The sequence below is a fragment of the Aotus nancymaae genome, unplaced genomic scaffold (assembly GCF_030222135.1).
Source record: "Aotus nancymaae isolate 86718 unplaced genomic scaffold, 86718_ANA_hifiasm-v0.15.2.pri h1tg000006l, whole genome shotgun sequence".
Taxonomy (NCBI): Eukaryota; Metazoa; Chordata; class Mammalia; order Primates; family Aotidae; genus Aotus; species Aotus nancymaae.
The window spans coordinates 19,828,133-19,851,646 of record NW_026988417.1 but is presented as its reverse complement, the minus strand read 5'-3'; the positions used below and the strand labels follow the sequence as shown (position 1 = coordinate 19,851,646).

The window sequence follows — 23,514 nt, the reverse complement described above, 5'->3', positions numbered from 1 at the left end:
TGAGTGGTTGAGATAATGGTGTAGCATGGGTTGTCATTTTTCAGAGAATGATGTGAAACTCATGAAAATACCTGTCATTGTGATGAAACTGTACATTAACCTGTTCATCAAAGCTTTTACTTATTTATCTGCAAAATAAGTTAGCTTTATCAGTCATTTCAAATAAATTCAATGTAATTTAATTCAATGCTTCTCAATTCAGCATTAACTGCTTTCTAGCTCCTTTACCAGAATTTTGAAATTCTCTGCCTCCAGTTTGCATTTGTTCCTCCAAATAGAGGCAAGATTGGGAACTCCCTCCTTTGTGGGTCCTCTCTGATAGGTGCCTTTAGAACTTTGCTTATATCTCTGTCCCTCATTTATTCACTCATCTGCCTTCTTTTCACTTAAAAATAAAGCCCAGCGTCTTCACTATATGATTTCAAGCCCTAAGCTACCTTTCCAACCCACTCTCTTGTTCATTCACCTTAAGGTCTTAGTGGAACAGAACTATTTCTTGTTATTCCAATACAATTTGTACATTTAATTTGTTCATTCAATCATTCAGTCCATCATTAGATTACATTGATAATTATCCTATCATCCACATGAATTAGCAACTGGTAGTGTAGAAGCTCCAGCATGGTAACATTTGACTGAGCTGATAGGGTTTGCCTCCTTAAGGGAGCTGGGGTGGGGTCGTGTACTCTCCAGTTTGCATTGAGCTTGTTTTATCATTTTCTTTACTGCATGATTTAACCTCTAACCACCTTTCCTTTTCCATAGACCAGATCAAATATAAGATGAAATTATACATAAATCACCTAGCATGTCATTGATACAAAAGAAATATTAATCAATGTCCTTCTCTACCCAGATGATACATTTAGTTAGAACCAGAGATGGGATTATAAAATGATCCCTTAATACCCACCTAGAGATCTTTCTGTTCTGTCTTTGCTGTCCATCTTTCAATGATTAATCACTATTGGTCAATGACAAATACTGATGCACTAGGCATTAATAAACTTCTGAATTTATCCATGATGAGAATTACAGGGTTTGAGGACCAACTGAATTTGAAAGAGGGCTTACCTCCTACATAAAGTGGAGAGTCAAAATTCAGAGTGGACTGCTTTGACAAATTGGTGATGATTTTGGGGCTCCCACCATCCACAGACAAGGAGAGACTCTGATCCAGGGCGAGTAGTTCCACAATGTGGAAGTTTCCATCATTGATTGTCTCCACACTGCAATGGAAAAAAAAAAACTTGGCTGATTCTTCTGTTTTCTTTTCATTAAAGCAAAGTAGTTAAAATACAAACTTTGATAAGTGCTTCTTGGAAAAAAACATGGCTATCTAACAGTAATGAAGATAAAGATAACATTAATGAAGATAAAGACAAGTAGTTGAATTTTTTTCAAAAACAGTTATTTTCAAGGAGATGTGATAGATTTCAGCTTCTCAGGAACTGAATACAAAATAAGTTTGTTCTTCCATGGGGAGAAGTAGAAATAACTACATTTAATCATCGTCCATCCACATTCTCTCAATATGTAGCAATTACAAAGGACGATTTATTTATTTGCTTTTAAACGCCATAAAAGTTCTATTTACCAAGATACTGTCACTTCAAATTGTACTGAAAAGACTAGGAACCTAGGCCAGTGCCAAAAACACTCTAGACACATTGATGTTAGGTAACTGCTGGCTTCTGCTCTTAGAAAAACCTGTATATTAGGACTTACCAGAATCAAACATACACACAAATGCAAGGAGAACCAAATTGGTGGGATCTCAGCACTTTTTGAAATTTGTTAATAATATCCTCTTACTTTCTGTGCATTTTTCAGAGGGGTACTCATCAACTGACATTACTGTGAAAAGTCTATGCTCAGTAGAGATGTGAGAACAGCAGATTAAATAAAATGCTAAACACAGTCATATCTAGGAAATGTGGCAGTGACAGTGGTTCACCAGATTCTTTTCTAAAATTTTCAAGGGCCAGGTCTAACAATTATTACTGTCACCTTCCAAAAACTTTGGAAAGGCTTATAGAAATTAATGTAGTGAATAAAGACAAAAAGATGAAATGAGGTAAATGGAAAATGAGGATGAAAAAATAAGATGAAGTTGAGTGCAATTAGTAAATATGTGTTACATGGTTTTAAAGTGTGGTTGCAAATCTAACTCTGGTGTTACAGCAGGCAAAAAAAGCAAACCAGAGCAATGAGACAGGACCAAAGAAGAAATGGGACCAATACCCAGTGCAGTGTCAGGAACATACTCACCTTTCGCTATACAAGCAAAATATGGCATAATGGAAGTTGGGATCAAAAAGTTAATAGTGATTGTTAAAGATCTAACATGCTGGGATACTGACTGGGAAGACTGAAAAAGGTTCCAACATGGAAACATGGGAGCACATAATAGACTATTCCCAAATGTGAACACTTAATACTCCATATACAAGATGACTCCTTAAATTTCTAGGTACTGATATTTAAATTTGCAAAATGGCGAAGCCCAGGGAATAACAGAAATGCATTAACATATTTCTGCATTGTTCTCACCACTGGAGTCTAATCACATTCCATTGTATTGCTGACAGACAACAAAATGTTTTTTGATTTGAGAACAACAGAAACCATTCTGCAGAAATGTGAAAACATTTGACATTCTTTCTCTTTAAGTGGTTAGAAGAGTCCACACGTGTAGGAATCTTTGATAGCTTGTCTCAGATAACAACTTTATAAAATGAAATGTTAGACATGTCCATCAATATTTTTGCCTTTTACACATTTAATCATCCTAACACTTAACATCAATACAATTGGCAGAGGAAAAGAGACCAGAAAATTATTTTCTAAGTTAAATCACACACCATCCATTAGTGGTTTTAAATATGACTCTCTTCTAAGAGGATGTGCCAAGAAGTAACATCAGCTGGTGGTTAAGCATACAGACTCTGTAGTCAGATGATCCTGGATTTGAATCTTGGTCCTGCATTTATTGTTTGATTTAGATAAGTTACTTTATTACTAATACATTTCAGTTTTCTCTTCAGAAAATGCTAATAAATATTTCTGCCTTCCATGGTTAATTTGATGACTATGTAAAATGACTGAAAGATACACAGCGTAGCCAAAATGAATGTGAGATATTATTATCACCATCACTATCATATCAGCACCCCACCCAACCGTGATCATCATGATACAAATAATTCAATACAATTTCTGATTCTTCTTGATGAAAGAATTTAATTTAGCTTTATTTTTAATATTAATTGTAAGATAATGTTAAAACCTGGCAGAAACATATTAACTTCATTGGGGGCATATCTTGTTCATTACTAAAAGTTTTAAAGTAAAATATTGAAGTAAAGGTAGACATAGAAAGAGCGGAAGTCAAATCGTTTTTACTTTGGCATTATACACAACTCTCCAACCAACATCAATCTTAATAAGTATTAATAATGAGGCCCCGCTTTTCTCTTTAAAATTGCAAAAAGAAGACCAATATATTACTGAGAAATGGATTCTTGGTCACATATGGGTCTTAGACAATCAATTTAGGCATGTCATTGTCAATGATGGTGTTTGATTCAGTACAGTTGTATGGTATAAGTTAACACATTTTACAGTTTTATACACCCTAATGCAGTGTGTCAGAGGGGGAACTTGGAGGTAGGTAGTTGCATCATCAATTCACAAATATAAGGGAGATGTATTAGGAATAACATAAATCAATTTTTTTTTTTTTAGCAATACTACTGGATGATAGCTATAGATAATCATTATGCTTCAAGAATGTTTAAGACAAGACCTCTGAAAATTCGTTTCATAAAACATATTTGGAATTTTCAGTGGCAGTCTCGTCAAGGATAATGCTGAGAGATCAATCTTGCTCAGCTTGTCCTAGCTCTCATTAGAGATGTCATCTTTGGTTAGTGTGACCTTAGGCGGTTTTTCTTTTTATTTCTTTTCCTTTTAAGAGAAGTGCAAACAGTAAGAGCAAAGGATTATACAGCACATACTATGGGCCTGGTACTAAGAACTTTACAAGTATTACCTCATATAAGCTTCACAACAAGAGGTGGGTACTTAGGACATCCAAGGTGACACATCTAGTTAGTGGCTAAACAGTTCTGAAGCCAGGTTGTCTGGCTCAAGTGTATGTGCCCCCCCCTTTTTTTTTTAATTGGAGACAGAGTCTCACTCTGCTACCCAGGCTGGAGTGTAGTGGTGCGATCTTGGCTCACTGCAACCTCTGCCTCTCAGGTTCAAGCGATTTTTCCCTGCCTCAGCCTCCCAAGTAGCTGGGATTAAAGGCACCCACCACCACGTCCAGCTAATATTTTGTATTTTGAGTAGGGATGGGGTTTCACCATGTTGGGCAGGCTGGTCTCAAACTCCTGACCTCAGGTGATCCACCCACCTCTGCCTCCCAAAGTACTGGGATTTCAGGCGTGAGCCACTGTGTCCAACCTGTGCTTTTAATTATTATGTACTACTATTATAATCAACAACCTGAGGAATACCTATTCCTAGACAAATGGCATATGTTTTCACCACTAACAAGGTTTTAATACATGATTTCTGCCCCAAATAGCCTGGGAATAAAGTTCTATAGTAAATAACCTTATATGAGAGCAAAAGAGAGCAAAACTTGGTTCATTTACTAAAAAACACTGAAATGTTAACAAAAGTAATAATCTTACAATGAGAGTTTGAAGAATGCATATAAATTATATGGATTTAAAAACTGAGTTTGCATTTTATTTTCCCAATTAAGAGTGAGATTCAGACTGACTATACTTTCTCTAAAAGTTTTAAGTGTCTACTCTGATCACACCAGAATTTCGTAAGAGTTATCATTGAGATTAATTCCATTTATATCTCCCTGGAATTAAATGAAGCCTCATCTTGACCTTTTAACAGGTAAATACAGTAAAGTTCATGTTTTTAGATTTTTTTTTTTTTTTTTAGACAGGGTCTCACTCTGTCAGTCAGGCTGGAGTACAGTGACATAATTACTGCTCACTGCAGCCTCAGCCTGCTGGACTCAGGGGATCCTGCTGCCTCAGTTTACTAAGTAGCTAGGACCATAGGTGCATGTCACCATGCCCAGCTATTTTTTAAATTTTTTTGTAGAGATAGGTTCTTGCCACGTTTCCCAGGCTGATCTCAAGCGATCTTCCTGTTCTGGCCTCCCAAAGTGCTAAGATTACAGATGCAAACCACGACTGGCCAAGTTGTTTTTCAAGATGATATTTTACACATGGGACCTAAAGAGAATTTTTTAGAGTTAATAACATTCTAACTTGGTGTTTCATGCTTCTTTCATAGCATGAGATAAACTGAGGGATGTCCAGGAATCCTTTGTCTACACATTCGCTTAAAATTAAAGCAGTGATTGACACACCAGTTGCTACACAGTAAGACTGCCCGAGCTGTAATCCACTTATCAGTCTATCACTGCTGTCTCCTACATACCCACATGCAATGCATGGCATCCTTTGGGTTCTGATAAGTATCCATAAACTCTCTTTCACCATCCTCTAGGAAACAATATGTTTTATGACTCACAAAACCCACAAGCGAACCACTTAACTCTGAGCCTTTCCACTGGGAATTTGAAGTGCATTTATTATTCTTACTATGTGGTTTAGTTTTGCTACACTCACCTATTTCTTGAGATTTGTTTTCTTGAATTTATATACTGTAAGTGGATGCATGAAAACAAAGCAATTACCCAACTGTTGGTGGTCTGCTCCAGAAAAATAGTTCAGAGACTTGGGGCTTAAAAGAGGGGCTTTAAAATGTCTCTGCTTTTCTTTCTCCACTTTGCTTACACGCAACAGATTAACAGTGATATTTGAATATTCCTACCACAGCCAACAACATTAAGGTATTTCTATAGCTTAATAAACAGTTTGTTTTTCCTTATGTGTGCTCCAACTTTTTGCCTTAAAATTTTAAAGTATCTGGTGGCATACTCCGTGCATTGGAATAGGAACTGGAAACCAGACAAACTGTACTGGTCATTGCGTTTTGGTATCTCTGGGCGGATGATACTTCACCTTTGAAGTGGGAGCGATACTAAAAAATATTCTTGGCCAGGCCCGGTGGTTCACACCTGTAATTCCAGCACTTTGGGAGCCCGAGGCAGGCAGATTACGAGGTCAGGAGATTGAGACCATCCTGGCTAACATGGTGAAACCCAATCTCTACTAAAAATACAAAAAAATTTAGCCAGGTATGGTGGAATGTGCCTGTACTCCCAGCTACTCAGGAGGCTGAGGCAAGAGAATTGCTTGAACACAGGAGGCAGAGGTTGCAGTGAGCAGAGATCGCACCACTCACTCCAGCCTGGATGACAGAGTGAGACTCCATCTCAAAAAAAAAAAAAAAATTCTTGTATATCTATCTCTTTAAGTCAAAAGGAATGGGAAGCCAAATGAGATTAAAGATATCTATGTATACCCATAAGAATTTTTCAGAAGAAAGTTTTATGAAATAGTTTTTCAAGTAATATTTTAATCAGTACTTTTAAAACAGATTACTTTGAATAAAATTCACTAAACTAGAAAGGCTCCTCTCAACTTGAACATACTGTAGAGTGAGATGTCAGGCTATAAAATTCCCACTTGGATATCTATTCTTCAGTATTTGGCTATCTGAGCAGGAAGAGAATCTATGAATCATCAGCATTACTCATAATCGTGAGCCAACTCTGTGCCAAGCACTATGCTAGGTACTTTACATTCATCCAGTTCTCATAACCAAACATGAAAAGCAGATCTAATCACATTTATTGAGACGAGGAAAATGAAGCACAAAGAAATGAAGCAACTTGCCCAATGTTATAAGCTAGTAAATGGGTGGGGGGCATCTTTTCATATGGCATATCAAGAATGGCTGAATAAACATCTTAAAAACAAGAAGATCATATAGATTCTGTCTACTATCTGTCTCCCCAATGAGACTGAGCCTCTCAGATACAGAGATATTCTTTGTTGAGTTTCTTTTGTATTTTTGTTAAAATGTAAGCCTGTAAAATGCACAACTCTATGTAGCCAATCAAACGTAACAATAGGTGACAGAAAGTCCCCTGAATTTGAACGGGTTGACTAAATATGAAAACTAATCAATGTGTGATATAGTCTTGTACACTAGTAAGGTGGTTCATCTGATTTCCTCTTTTTTTTGTTTTTTGGTTTTTTTTGAGATGGAGTCTCATTCTGTAGCCTAGGTTGGAGTGCAATGGCATGATCTTGGCTCACTGCAACCTCTGCCTCCTGGTCCCTGTTCAAACAATTCTTCTGCCACAGCCTCCTGAGTATCCGGGATTACAGACACTTGCCACCACGCCCAGCTAATTTTTGTATTTTTAGTGGAGATGGGATTTCGCCATGTTGGCCAGGCTGGTCTTGAACTCCTAACCTCGTGATCTGCCCGCCTCAGCCTCCCAAAGGGCTGGGATTACAGGCATTAGCCACCAAGCCCAGCCTAATTTACTCATTTTTAAACACAAGTTAGCTGTGTTTCCAAACAAGCTGTCTGGTTTGGAAAATGACATTAATACAAATCTAAAAAAAGCATATATTGTTCATTAATAACTTTTGTTTTAAAAAGTTTATCTTTTCCTACATGAAAAGAAAGTCACTTTGAAGGACAGCATAGTATTAGCTAACTTAGAATAAAATTTTAATACTCCAGCCCTATCTGAGGATCTCTTGCTCAAATTTAGCCTGTCATTCATTTTTCCATTCATTCATGGTACTATTACTGATAAGGTTTGGCTGTATCCCCACCCAAATCTCATCTTGAATTGTAGTTCCCATAATTCCCATGTGTTGTGGGAGGGACCCAGTGGGAGATAACTGAATTATGGGGGTGGTTTCCCCCATACTGTTATCATGGTAGTGAATAAATCTCAGGAGATGTGATGGTTTTATTGGAGTTTTCCCCTTTCACTTGGTTCTCAGTTCTCTCTTGTCTGCCACCATGTAAGACATTTCTTTCACCTTCTGCTATGATTGTGAGGCCTCCCTAGCCATGTGGAACTGTGAGTCCATTAAACCTCTTTTTCTTTTTTTTTTTTTTTGAGATGGAGTTTTGCTCTTGTTACCCAGGCTGGAGTGCAATGGCGCGATCTCGGCTCACCGCAACCTCCGCCTCCTGGGTTCAAGCAATTCTCCTGCCTAAGCCTCCCGAGTAGCTGGGACTACAGGTATGTGCCACCATGCCCAGCTAATTTTTGTATTTTTAGTAGAGACCGGGTTTCACCATGTTGACCAGGATGATCTCGATCTCTTGACCTTGTGATCCACCCGCCTTGGCCTCCCAAAGTGCTGGGATTACAGGCGCAAGCCACCGCACCCGGCCCTAAACCTCTTTTTCTTTATAAATTTTCCAGTCTCTGGTACATCTTTATTAGCAGTGTGAAGATGGACTAATACCATTACTGAGTCCCTCAATGCTATTCTCTAAGTGCAGTAAAGATTAGGCCTGTGTGCCATATTCCAAATCCATTCCTTTGTTAGGCAGCTCATTTCATCTATGTTGCTGGTTGTGGGAAGTAGAAAAGTTCCTTTTTACAGTTTGCTTTCTGGTTAAAGAATAAGTGTACTAGTAGCTCTTGTTAAGCCCTATCTTATATAGCTGTTAGACACGCCATGCCTGCAAGCACCTGGTACATTCTATGTCCTTGTACTTTAACCAAGATATCTGTGCTGGACATGCTCACAGGCATGTCCCAGTTCTCCATTGCTTTACCTGTTTAGAAAAGTTTTAAATTGTTAGCCAATCGAATTTTAGTTTAGATTGTAAGGTCTGGCTCAAGCCAACGGAGATCAGACACAGCAGTAAGGATGACCCCAAATGCATAATGGATACATTTGTGTGTTTTTCTTTGTTCATTGTGCTCTTGTGGCACAATGGCTAGGGAGGGTACCCTTACTGCAGTCCAGGAAGTAAAAATTGTGTTGCTGAAAAATCCTTTGTCTCAGTGCTAATTTTTCTTTGTGGCATCAAGCATCTATTTGCAACACTGGTTAGAGCCCTTTAGGCAGTAGGTTGTTGGCAAACGTTTAACAACTGGTATTGTCAAAAAAGCAAAAACCTGGATTTGTAGGCTCTGCTGATTTTTTATGGTGGGAATACTCCCAACATGGCTGATTTTAATGTGAGCATCAAGCATGATGTTGTAGAACTTGGATATGGGAAGAGACGCAGAAAACCAGCTCTCAAAGTATGTATTCCTTTTATACAAGGGGTTCTCAAAGTGCAGTCCCTGGCATACAAGATCTCCTCAAAACTTGTTAAAAATGCAAATTCTCAGGCCTTCCTGAGACCTACTGAATCAGAAACTAGGGGTGGTGCCCTTAAACCTGTATTTTAAGATTTCTTTCAGGTGATTCCAATGTAGGCTTTTGAAAACAACCTTTCTACACAGCTGCCTGTATGCTTGGTGCTGTTAACAGCAGGCATGTTTACAGGAAGCCATGATCTTCTCTCAGGATGTAAGAGATAAGATGAGAAAATGTGCATACTACTTTATTTCTACTGTTAAAAGAATAATTACTACATCTTGAGTTTTCTTAAATACATTTAAAACATGTTAACTACTATCTTAACTTACAACTTATTTGACTGTTTTCAAAGAGCTGTCTGGTTTGGAAAATAACATTAATGTGAATTTAAAGAAAGAAGTACATACTTTTAATTAATAACTTTTGTAAAAAATGTTTCTCCTTATCTAGATTTAAAGAAAGTCTTGTCGAAGGGCAGCAAATTACTAGTATAGAGGTAATTTCATAAAATAGTCGTCTTCATACTGATTTATGTGAAACAATAGTTGACATCTAAAATAAAATTTTTAACCAAAAATATCCTATAGGCATAATAACAATGTATTACTTTCCCCTCATTTTATCAGATTTCATTTTGCTGAAATAAAATCAATTTTCTTCAATGTGGAGAATTAACCAGGCAATTGAAATGATGCACCTGAGGTATAAAATTATTTCCATGTGCAAGGCCCAATAACATGTTAAAGAATGCAAAATTTAGAAAACAATGTTTTACCGAAGTAAATTTTATATCACAAAAATTATGGCAATAAAAACAAACTGAAGTGGAAACAAATCAAAATTTGAAAATTTACTTCACCCAGAAAAAATATTTATTAGCAACTTATGGGACAGCTGATTGCAACAATGTTATTGATAGATTTTACTACAGGGATGGAGAAGTACTATCTTTCATCAAAGATTTTACATTGTAATAAAGTCCTGGCCCAGGACAGAGGTCGCCTTGCTTGGCATTTTCTGGCATTTAAGAAAAAGGCCAAAAAATTAGCCATAGCAGAGTTAAGAGTTGAGAAAAATTGCAAATTGAAGGAAGGAACGGAGAGGATTAAGAGTAGATCCACTGCACCTGTGATGCCTTTCAATGAAAGAAGGAATATGATGGGAACATAGGTTTGGGTGAAGCAAATGAAATGAATTCAGTTTTGGACATTGTGAATTTGTGATACCAAGAGCCATCATTGGTTATTGTTTACCAAGCATTGTTGCAAATATTTTATTTGTATCATGTCATACAATTCTTACCGTAATCCCACAGAAAGGACATTATTATTTATTGTCCAATTTGCCAGATGAGGCCCAGAGAGCTGAAGCAATCTGCCTGAGATACACGGTTAATTGATGACTGAGCAGGGACTTGAATCAAGGCAGACTATCTCTAGGGCACTTGCTTTTTTCTGTTATTTCAATTTTATTTTTGAGTGGTAGTGACATTGAAATGGCTCAAAAATCAAAGTGATATAAAATGGTATTCATGAAGAAATAATGTTTCTATTTCTTCTTTTCTATGTCTAGTTTTTCTTTAAGCAAATACATGAAAACATGAGTGCTTATATTCATTTCCTTTGATACTCGTTCTTTCTCACATTTCCTTCCTGTTTTTCTTTTTTCTTCATTGCTTCCTTCCTTTATTTTTTCTTATATTATTAATTTTCTTAATATAAAAATAATATATAATTAATATGTATTAATAAAATGACAAATATTTACTTTTGGTTAATTCCAGTCACAACCACTTCTTTTATATTGCAACATCAAGGCTATTTGTGATCAAACAACACCTATCTAAAAATTTAGATCTTTTACAGAATAAAAGGGTGAGAGCATATTATTTTCTTGCATTTAACCTGTTTAATCATTTATGTTACTTATCTGGAAAAACTGATTGTTTAGGAGTTTGTGACCCCTTCTCTAAAGGGCGAATTTCCACATGTAAAAAAATTAACTAGCTAAATGGTCTGCAGGACGTTAGGGAATTGGTGTTAGGTTCCAACAGAGGGGCTCTAGTAGTTAGTCTTATGCAAGGAGCACTAAAATTTATACCCCACGAACAGCATGTCTCCAGTATATCATTAATATCACTACATCATTAGAAAACTTCCAAAACTAACAGTCAAGACGCCCTATGACAAGACTATATGAATCCATTTGCTTATTCTGTGTAAGTTAAAAATGAGCAGGGGCTGTGTTCCTTAAAGCTCAGGGCAGGTCTGGCACACAGTAGGTGCTCAATAAATGTGTGAAGTATGACTGGCAACCTGAAGTTACAGTGCTGGGTATCTTCATTTGATTATCTGGAGCTGCCTTCCAGCTTTCTTTACCCAACTCTGAGCCCTGAAAAGCGCATGTGCAAGCTACATTGCTAGAGTCTGTAGATTCCTTCTTTCCTACCATGCAGTGTGGCCGGTGGGGAACACAGACAGGACATTTTTGGGAAGAAAGAGAGTGAAGTTGTTTATTTCAAAAGCTGGTTGTTTCCTTGAGAGCTTACTGCAAACCTCTGTTAAAGGTCCCGGCTCCTGGCAGGCAAGCCTCTCTACAAAGCCTTTACAAAGCATGAGTTGCTCCCTCCCCTTGATCCTTCAGACATATGGGTAGCAAAACCTCTCCGCATCCCTGTTTCCAGCCCCAGGTTACTGTACTATCCCAGTCACCTCTTGGTGCATAGCAGTCCCCTTACAAATCCCTCCTCAAACTATCCAATTTGAGCATGCCCTCTGTTCCCGCCAGGTCTCTCACTAACGCCCTCATCCTAAGTCCTGCAGGAGCCAACTTAGTCTCTCTCCTCCTTATAACAAAATAATAAAGGAGAAGCAGTTCTTCATTAAGCAGTTTTTTTCACCTTTACCCGTAACTGAGATCTTCACCTGTAAATGGCAGAAGCCGGGTGAGAGCCGGTGTCATAGCTGGCACGAACACGCCCCCGATAGAGTTCTACCGCGATATGGTCTTTGTCACCCTTATACAGGAGGATTCCGCTGTCTTCATCAGTGGCAATCTAGTAGAAAGTGACCTTGGCATTACCAAGATGTGTAGACAGCCAAACATATTTCATCAGAAAGAGACTGCCAAGTGAGGTCAAGAGGTTTTACTATGGTTTATGTTTTCCTGATGGCTATGAGAAAATAATGCTGAAATTATTACTTGAAAGGTGACTTGTTCTTAAATTGCTTTGTTGCAAATAAATCCATAAAGAAACTTAAAAAGGACAATAAGGAATCCTCAAGTAAGCGTGTTGGACATGTTTAGAACTTTCTTTGCTGGAGATTTTCACTAACTTACTCCTTTTGCTCCTGTTTTTATTTATAGCACCTGTGAAAATGACTACATTGTCAAGGATGGATTTTTATATTCCCACATTAAAAAAAGATTCTTCACAGTTATGCCATGTGTAGGGGGAAATCTTTGTTTTTATCCTGCTCTTCGTCCCTGTTTGGCTTTTAAAGGATTAATTAGGTAAGTTAAGACCTAAGCCCCAACCTCATTGTGCAGTTCTCGTAACAATTTGGCAGGGTAAACACTGGAAGGTAGAAACTCAAGCCTTCCAGGATTCTCTTCTTCCTGATCTCAAAAGGACCCCCTGTCTCTCACTAGAATATCAGTGTAAAACAGAAAAAAAAAAGTGGGGGTGGCATCTATAGGAAATTGGCTAAGTCATTTATCAGATAAAACAAATATGTAAGCTGGGCATGGTGCTTGTAACCCCAGCTACTCAGGAGGCTGAGGCAGGAGAATTGCTTGAACCCAGGAGGCGGAGGTTGCATGAGCCAAGATTGCGCCATTGCACTCCAGCCTGGGTAACAAGAGCGAAACTCCGTCTCAAAAAAAAAAAACAAAAAAAAAGTAGACCTAATTTGCCCCATGTACACTATATTTATTTATCCCTAACCTACTGCAGCTTCTTCCATAGGGATATGAATGACTTGATCAAAGGTACACAGTGAGTTGGTGGAAAGAGTTAAAATTTGAGTTTGTTAATTTCATGTCAATTCTTCAAAGTTCTGGGTGAAGACTAAAAGGTGCTGGTTGGCCAGGTGCGGTGGCTCACACCTGCAATCCCAGCACTTTGGGAGGCCGAGGCGAGTAGATCACATGAGGTCAGGAGTTTGAGACCATCCTGGCCAACATGGTGAACTCCTGTCTCTACTAAAGCAGGAGAATCACTCGAACCTGAGAGACGTTGGTTTCAGTGAGCCCAAGATCGTGCCACTGCACTCCAGCCTGGCAACAAAGCAAGACTCCATCTCAAAAAAAAAAAAAAGGTGTTGGTTGAATTCAGGTGTTCTTTCTCAGCTGCACTCTTCCTAGCTGCAGATTTCCTAAGAAAAGCATCCCCCTGTGCAGAGGCTGAACTGCAGAGTCATAAAAGTAAATTAATAAAATGTCTTTAAAACAAAAAGACATATTTGTTTCTACTGTCTGCTTATCAAGTAATGAATAAAAGTGGTTTTCATTTTGTCTTGAAAACACAAATGTTGAAGAGAATAATTACTAACGCTGTCCACACAAGGAGCATTTTCTGTTTTTAACTGTGTATTTAAGACATACTATCAATCATTCACAAGCTACCACAAATGTTTATTCTTTGAAGCTGAATTTTAAGATCAAATCACCTCTTGATAGAGAGAGCTCTCTTACCTGAAGTGTGATATTCGTCTGAGGCCGAACCTTGGCTGAAGGAATCTGAAGGTAAGACTCTTTGTTGATAAAATTCACACTGACCAATTTTTCACACTTTTCTCCCTGATAGCCAGGCAAACACTGACATATTGGCTCATTTAGTCTGACGATGCACTGAGCTCCATTCTGACAATCAAAATTATCACAGGGGCTGGTACGAGGGAGGACCATGGGGGGAGAAAACTCACAGAACAAGCCACTGAAGAATAAGGAGAAAAAAATATGTTAATACAATAGTATTTACCTAATTGCTAATCTGAATTGAGACCTGTTTGACCTAACTCTATATTATAAATGTGCATTTCTTTGTTTTTCCAGTTTTCACATATTCTTAACTGTTAATCAAAATCATCACTGTGCTGTACAATAGATATTTCAAACTTACTCGTCCTGTCTAAATGACACTTTGTACCTTTTGACCAACATCTCCCCAAACGTCATTCCTCTCCCCGGCTCCCTGGTCCCTCATTCTACTCTTTGCTTCTATAAGTTCTACTTTTTGTCTTAGAGTTTTTTTATTTTAATTTTGGTGGGTACCTAGTAAGTGTATACATTGATGAGGGACAAGAGGTATTTTGATACAGGCATGCAATGCATAATAATCACATCATGTAAAATGGGGTATCCATCCCTTCAAGTGTTTATCCTTTGTGTTACATACAATCCAGTTATACTCTTTTAAATATTTTAAAGCATACCATTACACTATTACTGACTACAGTCACCCTGTTGTGCTAGGTCTTATTGAATACTAGGTCTTATTCATTTCTGCTTTTACCTGTAACCTTCGGGGCATATGCACGTATAGCCATTCACTGCATCCGTGCAGTGGGCTCCGTTTTTACACTTGTTGTCTTGGCAGTCGTCAAAATCAATGTCGCAGTGTTCACCTACGTAACCTGGTGTGCAGTCACATCTGTTTGAACAAGCAGGTAATGGTTTCAATCCCAACTGAGCCAAAATAAGTAAACCAGTCATTTTATCTAGATACAATGACATCATCTTTAAAATGCGTACTTACAATAGGCTCATAGAGCCCCCACATTAATGGAAACCTAGAAATTAGAACTGTTCTGCAGCGTATCCCATGTTCTATCACTGTGATCTACCAGAGAAATAGTGATTTTATCTCCTTGATGATAGTGAGCGACCACAGTCCAAATAAGAACAGGATAATGCAGCGGGGTGACTCCCTCCCTCTCTCTCCTTCCTCTTCCTTCCTGTCTTTCTCTCCATTTTGTTTGCTTACAGTGCCCTATATTTTCAGTTTGGCTTAATTCATTTGATCATTGAGATTATAAAAGAGCTATGCTGTAAACTTTTCTGGGAATATTAAACATATTTAAAAAAATGTTTAACATTTTTAATTTTACAACAGAGACTAGATACATCAGAAAAAGTATTACTTTAAGAAAAGCAAATATAAATACCCTAATTCACAATGAATCCAGATAATAATGATAGAAGAACGGGAATGACAAAATGGGTCAGGATAGAGGAACTGATACAAAATTCACGGGGCCGATCCCACGGACAGTTTTCAGTTTGTTCACCATGGTGGTAAAGGGTCTTGGCTGCACTGATGGTGAAGAACCAGGAGTAATAGTACAGCTGACAACCACTGCACACTTTCTCTGGCCCTGCTCTAACCACCTGGCATCAATGGATTCACTGAATCCTCTCCACGGTCCTGTGACATTGGTGGTTTTATTTCACCCAGTCCACAGGTGAGGAAACTAAGGAACAAAGAGGTAAAGTACTTTGCCCCCAACACTCAACTTCTAGGTGCCACAACCAGGAATCAGACTCAAGCAATCTGACAAGAAAGCTTGTATTTCTAACCCCTGAACTATGCTGTTGGCTAATTTATTCTGCAGGATCCCTTTCAACCTGCGCTTCTCTAGCGCTGACCACCGGGATCTCTAGTTATGATACCAAGGATGCAGGACTTTATAACTGCGTGAAGAAAGGCAGTGTGGTGCGTGCAGCAGTTTTCAAACTGCATTGTAGACCTACAGGGGTCCATGGAACCCCTACAGGTATGGCCATAAATGAGGAGGGGCTTCTGGAAGCCTCCCTCTACCCTCCCACCATTTCCTGAACACTCTGCTGTTGTGATTTATTAGGTTTATACATTGGCTTCCAAGAGTGTTTGTGTTTTGCGTTTAAGAGAGAGTTCACTGACTATATATATACACACACACACACACACACATATACATAAATATGTATATATATGTATGTGTATATGTATGTGTGTATATATATATGTATATATCAGAAAACTATAACTTAGCTCTGCAGAATTCAGGCTTTGCAGGTATACAGAACTGTGTTTGTACCCTGATTTCATTCTTTTTTTTTTTTTTGAGATGGAGTATCACTGTGTCCCCCAGGCTGGAGTGCAGTGGTGCAATTATATCCTGGCTTCATTCTTAAGTGTATGTTATCAACTTTATTCCAGATTTAATGAGGTATAATTGAAAACTAAAATCATTATATTTTAAAGATGTACATGGTGATATTTTATACATACATGCGTTGTGAAATAATTACTGCAGTCTAGCTGATTAACATATCCATCACCTCACATAGTTACCTTTTTTCTTTTGTGGTGAAAATATTTCAGATCTGCTCCTCTTAGCAAATTTCAAGTATATAATACAGTATTATTAACTATAGTCACCATGCTGTGATATTAGGTCTCTAGAACTTATTTTTCATCTTCTAACTGAAAATGTGTGCCACTGACCAACATCCTCTCATCTTCACCCCAATTCCTGGTAACCACCCTTCTAATTTGTTTTTCTATAAGTTTGACATTTTAAAATTCCACATATAAGTGAGATCATCCAGTATTTGTCTTACTATGTCTGGCTTATTTCACTTAGCATAAGGTGTACATAATCTTGACTAAATTACTTAATCTCTGTAAGTGTTCTTTTCCTCATCTTCAACATGTATATAATTCCACCTCACCCGTTTAAAGATTAAACGCAACTATGTGTAAAGTAATTAGTATACTTTTTATATATGAAGCATGATCTATAAATGGCTGTTTTTTAGAATAATTCTCTATATACATCTTTATAATTCTATGAAAGTTTTTTGGGTTTAGTCTGTACTAATTGTCCACTTTTGTATTTCAAAGCTATTAGTATTTGAAGGATAATTAAAAACACCCAAGTGAACATGGCATTATTGAATGCTAAAGGTTTTGTCTGAAAATGCAAAATCAGGATTTGAGAGTTACTGGAGAGTGGATGAATTAAAACAAATGCGAGTATATAGCCTCTAAGAGTAGCAAACAGACTTTCAGCTCTGAATGTATGAATTAAGAAATAAAATGAGCTCACTGCATAAGCATGCTTGCTTTTCAGCCAGTTGGTTTTAATGCTAAATCATAACAAAGCAAAGTAAACAACAAGTCTGAAGTTAAATAGACCCTAAGTGGCCATATACATTCTCAAATAGATGGACAAGGCCCGAGAAGAGAACTTCCATCAATGTCAATGCGAGTGGAGCCGTTGAAGTGCCAAGCATTAAAAGAAAGAAGAAATGCTTTGAAACACTCTGAATTATTTATCTGAAAAAAGAAATCAAAGTGAAAGATAAGAGAACCACACATCCACCACAGTGGCTGTCTAAGAGCTATTTTATATTCTCTTCTCTCCAAATACTATTTTTCAAGACCATGAGAGCTTGGAGCTACATTATGTCCAACATTTTTGTCTTTCTTTTGCTCCTCAGACTGAGTTTCAAAACAGAAAGAAAAAATTTAAATAAGAATTCCTTAGTTTGCATTATCAATAAAACCTATCACATTCCTTCAATTCTATTATTTGAGAGGAGGGAGGAAGAAGCAAAGAATATAAAACACACTGTTTAGAAGCCCAAAAGCTGGCTACATAAGATGCATGTTTGAAAATACTGCTTATGGTGTATCATAGTCTAAAAATATCTCAAAGCAATTTGGGAGATTTATGAGGTATATAATAAAGCGATAAAAGTAAAACCAGTTCTGTTAGCTTAGTAATAAGAAAATGAAGTTGAAGTAACAAAGTATAACTTGTCTAAACAACATTTGTCAGTAGAAATTTTCTTTAGCAGTTTCACTTCATTTGGTTTTTAAGTCTATTTTCTTTCTGCAGCTACCTTTCCCACAATGTGCAATCATTTATAAGTCAGGAGCAATAGCACACACACTGACTTAACCTGTTTTCTGCTAAACACACATACAGCTACAAAACAAGCTCACGAATCATGACTGAAAACAGTGGGTTTCCAATCAGTTGGTCCATAATGCAGCAAAATGCGCTTTCAAGAGTGTCCAATCTATTTGGTAGTGAAAGGAGACATTTAATTAAGGATTAGTCTTTTTGTAGACAAACTTACTTATTTTTTAATGGTTTCAATTAAGTCTTACTAAGACTTTATCTTATATTTACAGTGCACAAAGTCTTGTGAAATCTGTTCAGCAGATGAGCAGTTCTGGAAAACTTGCCTTACTGGCTAATTTCTTTAATAAATGATATTTATTATGTAAGTGATGTGTTTTCAATTTGCCAAATTAAATTGTGAGCGTACCATTGACATGAGGACTAAAAACAACTTACCTACAGTGTTTGGTTCAATAAAATATAATGTAGAATTTTGTATAAAGTGAAAATGAAATAACATTGGGTTTTTGCATAGGGTTGTAAACTAAAGTATAATGCAAAATAGAATCAAATTTATTATTTCCTTTTTCAAAAAGACATCGTATGGAATCTGGAGGTGCTACAACTGTATCTACGTATTCTACAGTTTTGGATTTTAAACCAAATTAAAGTAAAAGCACATTGTCAAAAGAAAGCTTGAGAATAAATATTTAATTTAGATTGATATCTGAAAAGCAGTGAGGATCTGACGATTCTGACCCCACTCTCCCACCCAACTTAAAATATCTGATAATCTGTTCAGTAAGTATAAATATCTTAGCAATCCAGTTCAAATCCCATCTTCTCTTATAAAATTCATCCTGACCTGAGTGATTGTTAATTCTCTGAATCCTATGGCAATTGAGCTTGGGTCATTTCACTAAGAAGATGAAGTAAGTGAAGGTGAATAGCTATAAAGGACTACAAATCATAAGATGGTATTATTACCATGTGCTCTGGCCATGGCAGGCACTCAGTAAGTATTGTTTGAAGTAACAACAATGCTGTTTGCTAGTTGTCCGAAGTAAGCACAGCTCAACTCCTGTACCCGACTGTGTAATTCCTAAGAATCCGGCTTATTTGCTATACAAAACCAACTGTAATGTTAATAAACTATAAAACTTCTTATAGGTAACACAGAGTAAAAAATCACCCAACTGGAAAGTATAAATCCTAGCTCTAGCTCTGCAAATAAATAATCTTAAGATCTCTGGACAGTCAACTAACCTCTGTGAGCCATGGTTTCATCATGTTTAAAATGAGAATTTGGACTAGATGATCTCTAAACTACTGCCAGCTCTAAAAAGAGAAGTTGCTGTTGAAAGACCCTTAAAATATTTCAGGATGGTGGCAAAGGAACCACATCATTTGATAGTAAACATATTTCAGGGATATTGCTGGGGAGGAAAAAAGAAGTGATTTTTGAAGTTCTGTGTTCACTTGAGGTTGTACACTTAGCGTGGTTATAATGCTTTATCACTTCATGCAAAAAATATTTAAGATGGAAAAGGAACTATCAATAATTACAGTGACCCTCACAGGCATAGCCTGGGACTCTCTGAGTCAGCCTGAGACATATGGTCATTCTATCTTTCTCATCTTGGAGAGTGAAATTATTGTTTTAGACTATAACATCTTCAGTTCCATTAAAATTAAATTCTCTATTTTACCACAGACTTACCTTCAGATAATGAAGCATCTGGAAGATATTACAAATGTCACTGGATGGGCCTTCAAATAAATTTTGGTAAGTATTTTCAAAGGCTGCTCAGTGTCATAAGTGACTTCACACACACACAAAAAAATCATGGATGAAAAGAAAATACTTCTTCTTTTGTTTATTTATTTTTTTTGTTTATTTGTTTATTTTTTTTGAGATGGAGTCTCACTCTGTCACCCAGGCTGGAATGCAATGGCGAGGTCTCAGCTCACTGCAACCTCCGCCTCCCGGGTTCAAGCGATTCTCCCACCTCAGCCTCCTGAGTTGCTGGGACTAAAGGCATGTGCCACCACACCCAGCTAATTTTTGTATTTTTAGTAGAGATGGGGTTTCACTATGTTGGCCAGGATGGTCTTGACCTCTTGACCATGTGATCCTCCTGCCTTGGTCTCCCAAAGTGCTGGGATTACAGGCATGAGCCATCATGCCTGGCCTTCATTTTTCTTCAGTGTACTAAACAAAAAGTCCAAACTGTATATGAACAATTAAAAAATTTCATTGATACTACTGAATAGGTTCCTTTAATCCTGAGCAGAGGTGTGAAGCTAAGGATGAAGGAGAAGAAGGGCTCCTCAAATAACGCATCCCCTACCCTGACCGTGAGCCAAAAGGCCGCTTTTGACTTACTTGAATCCCTTTGGAGTTAGGATGCACTTGGAGTCATGCTGGCAAGGGTTCAGGTCCTGGGCACAGAAGTCCAGCTTCTCCTCACACAGCTCACCTGCAACATGGCAAACAGCTTTCGCTCATAAAAAAAGGTCAACAGGCTTCCTGCCAGCACACTGTGTCATTGTCATGGGTCTTAGAGGTTAGGGCAGATTTTGATTTAAAAAAAACAAAGCAACAAACCCAAAACCAAAGCCACAAGGCATGGGGCCAGATGTTCCATTATCCAGTTCTGGTTCTGCTGCTAAATAGTGTTGTGATTTTGGACAACAGGACTATTGTGATCTGTGACTAATATGGACCCCTTCCAAATATATTACAGGAATTGGGAAAAGGAAATCTGAATGCTTTTCATTCCTGTTGTTTATTTTGGATTTTTTTTCTTGATATAGTAGTATAGACCCAAAGGATAAATGAATAGCTAATGATTATTCACAAACTGAACACACTCAGGTCACCAGCACCCACATCCAGAAACACACCAGGTACCAGCATCCCAGATGCCTTCCCCGCCGTCCCCACGAAGGGACCACTATCATGACAAGACCATCAATAGGCTAGTTGTGACTGTTTTTGAGGTTGACATAAAAGAAATTATTCCATATGTACCCTTTTTTTTCTGGCTTATTCTATAGTTTTATGTTTGAAAAAAAAATTCTCAAATCTTCCTAGTCTCTAGTCTTAAAAGTCTAAAAGAAAAACACTTTGTTTCTGTCTTATGAACCATTTCCACAGCTCAACAGAATACTTCTTAGAGCCACATCCTCTGAGATAGAAAGAAAAAATAAAAGGAGAATCAATCCAGCGAGAGAGAGCATATATTTTTTCTAGGAAAGTCAGCTAGCTCATGAAATAGAACTTCTATCAACAAATGAGAGCTGAAGGCATAACCACGCAGATTCTAGGTACGCTTTGTTGAATCACATGACTGATCATTTCTTTAGAAAATTTCTTCTGTTACAAATAACATGGTTATTATTTCAGATATATTAGACCAAATGTAATTTTCATTTAGAAGACTTTCCCAATTGTTGTGTAAGGTGTTAAGATGACTGGAAAGGTATTCATATATATAATGTATATTAACTTACATAATACACTGTAAGTTCTTTTTACTTTTTCTACTTTACTTCTACTTTCAAATTGTTTTATATGCAACAAGTGGACAAATAAAATGACACATCTATAGGCAGCTGTTCATTTCTGGGAAACTACTAAAACTATCATTTATAACAGCACTGGTTAAAATTTCAGGAGTGTGCACCTTATAACAGCACTCCTTTGTTACAAAATGATCCTTTTAAAGTATTACACCACTAGTGAGTAGAAATCATTGCTTGACAACTAAATGTGGCATATTATTTAGGCTTCAAGGGCTTTTTCCATGATGCAAATTAATAAATGTATTCATCTAGTTATTACATCAATCTGGTATATGATGTTAGTTTTTATCTGTCTCTTAAAAAGAACTGATTGCACTGAAAGTCTCATAAACTTCTGCAAGTTTTCTGGGATACAAACGATTTTTAGCAACATATGCAGATGAGCTATTTTTAAACAGGTTTTATTTAAAGCTTGCAATTTCAATTACTATTACTCTAGGTTGGATACCTTGAGAAATGCATTCATCATATTTTATCAGCTTACTATGATGAAATCACTTTCAGTTTCTAATCAAATCTATCTGGTGGAGATACAGGCTGTTTATAGTAGTATCTATCCAAGACAGTTTGTAAAAATCGATGGTAAAGAAGGACCATTTGAGATACATAATAAATGCCGTTTTATATATTTTTCACTTTACACCTAAATAAGAAATTGTTTTAAAATTATAATAAAGGGAAATGTTTTATTCCTTATTTACTCTGATGCATTCCAACCCAGTTCATCCAATCTAAGTCACAGTCCATGAGGATTTACTATATGATGTTGTGCTAGAGATGCTGGACGTACAAGGGTGAATGTAATGGATTCTGCACCTAATCTGTTCCCAATCTACCAGCAGAGAAAGTCTGAGCTAGGAAAGAGCAGAGACAGTGAATTTCATCTCTAAAAAAATAAAACCGAGAGTTGAGCCTTGTCTACAAGAAATTTCTCCATAGACTTGATAACAGAAAGGAGTGAGCCAGGACAAAGTTCTAAGAAACTGTTAGCTAATCACATTGTTAAATCTCCAAACAACAGCGTTAAGACTAAGCATGCCAACTTGAACATATAAAACTACAACAATGTCAAGTATTCCTTATCTCTATAAAAGTAGCAAAATAGCAATAATTATCATTATTGAGATGCTATATGATACTTCTCTGACCTTTGCATAGCTATATACCTGACTTCAGTAAGATAGGTTGATGACTTAAAAATGATTTGATTTTTGGCCAGGTGCAGTGGCTCACACCTGTAATCCCAGCACTTTGGGAGGCCAAGGCAGGTGGATTGTCTGAGGTCAGGAGTTCGAGACCAGCCTGGCCAACTTGGTGATACCCTGTCCCTACTAAAAATACAAAAATTAGCCGGGCGTGGTGGCAGGTGCCTGTAATCCCAGCTACTCGGGAGGCTGAGGTAGGAGAATTGCTTGAACCTAGGAGGTGGAGGGTGACAAGAGTGAGACTTCATCTCAAAAAAAAAAAAAAAAGATTTGATTTTATTTATTATCACCACACATTATGAGGCTACAAAAACATTTTCTGCATCCCATTACTGCCTAACTTGCTTTTAGAGACCAATCTTCCACCCTACATTCATGTCACCTGGGCTAATGGTTTCTCCTTTTGCTTTAATAACATCCTTTCATAATTCTGCTGTCACTTTTCTCAACCATTGTATGTCCCTTTTTTATGGAATCATGCCAGATCTTTTCAACTATTTCTTATCTATCTCTAATTTTATATCG

The 23,514-nt window shown here is 37.3% G+C and overlaps 1 protein-coding gene across 2 annotated transcripts in view; it reads right to left on the bottom strand.

Annotated features, from left to right (window-relative positions):
- The window catches only part of SLIT2 (slit guidance ligand 2), a 376,642-nt gene that overhangs the window by 9,872 nt on the left and 343,256 nt on the right, over positions 1–23,514 (bottom strand). For both annotated transcript variants that reach the window (XM_012472405.3, XM_012472408.3), the window contains 5 exons: positions 20,583–20,676; positions 14,815–14,952; positions 13,995–14,235; positions 12,224–12,354; positions 1,075–1,229 (listed from right to left, as the gene is read on the bottom strand). In XM_012472405.3, coding sequence (XP_012327828.2) covers positions 1,075–1,229; positions 12,224–12,354; positions 13,995–14,235; positions 14,815–14,952; positions 20,583–20,676 — 759 coding nt within the window. The remainder of the gene's footprint in view (positions 1–1,074; positions 1,230–12,223; positions 12,355–13,994; positions 14,236–14,814; positions 14,953–20,582; positions 20,677–23,514) is intronic.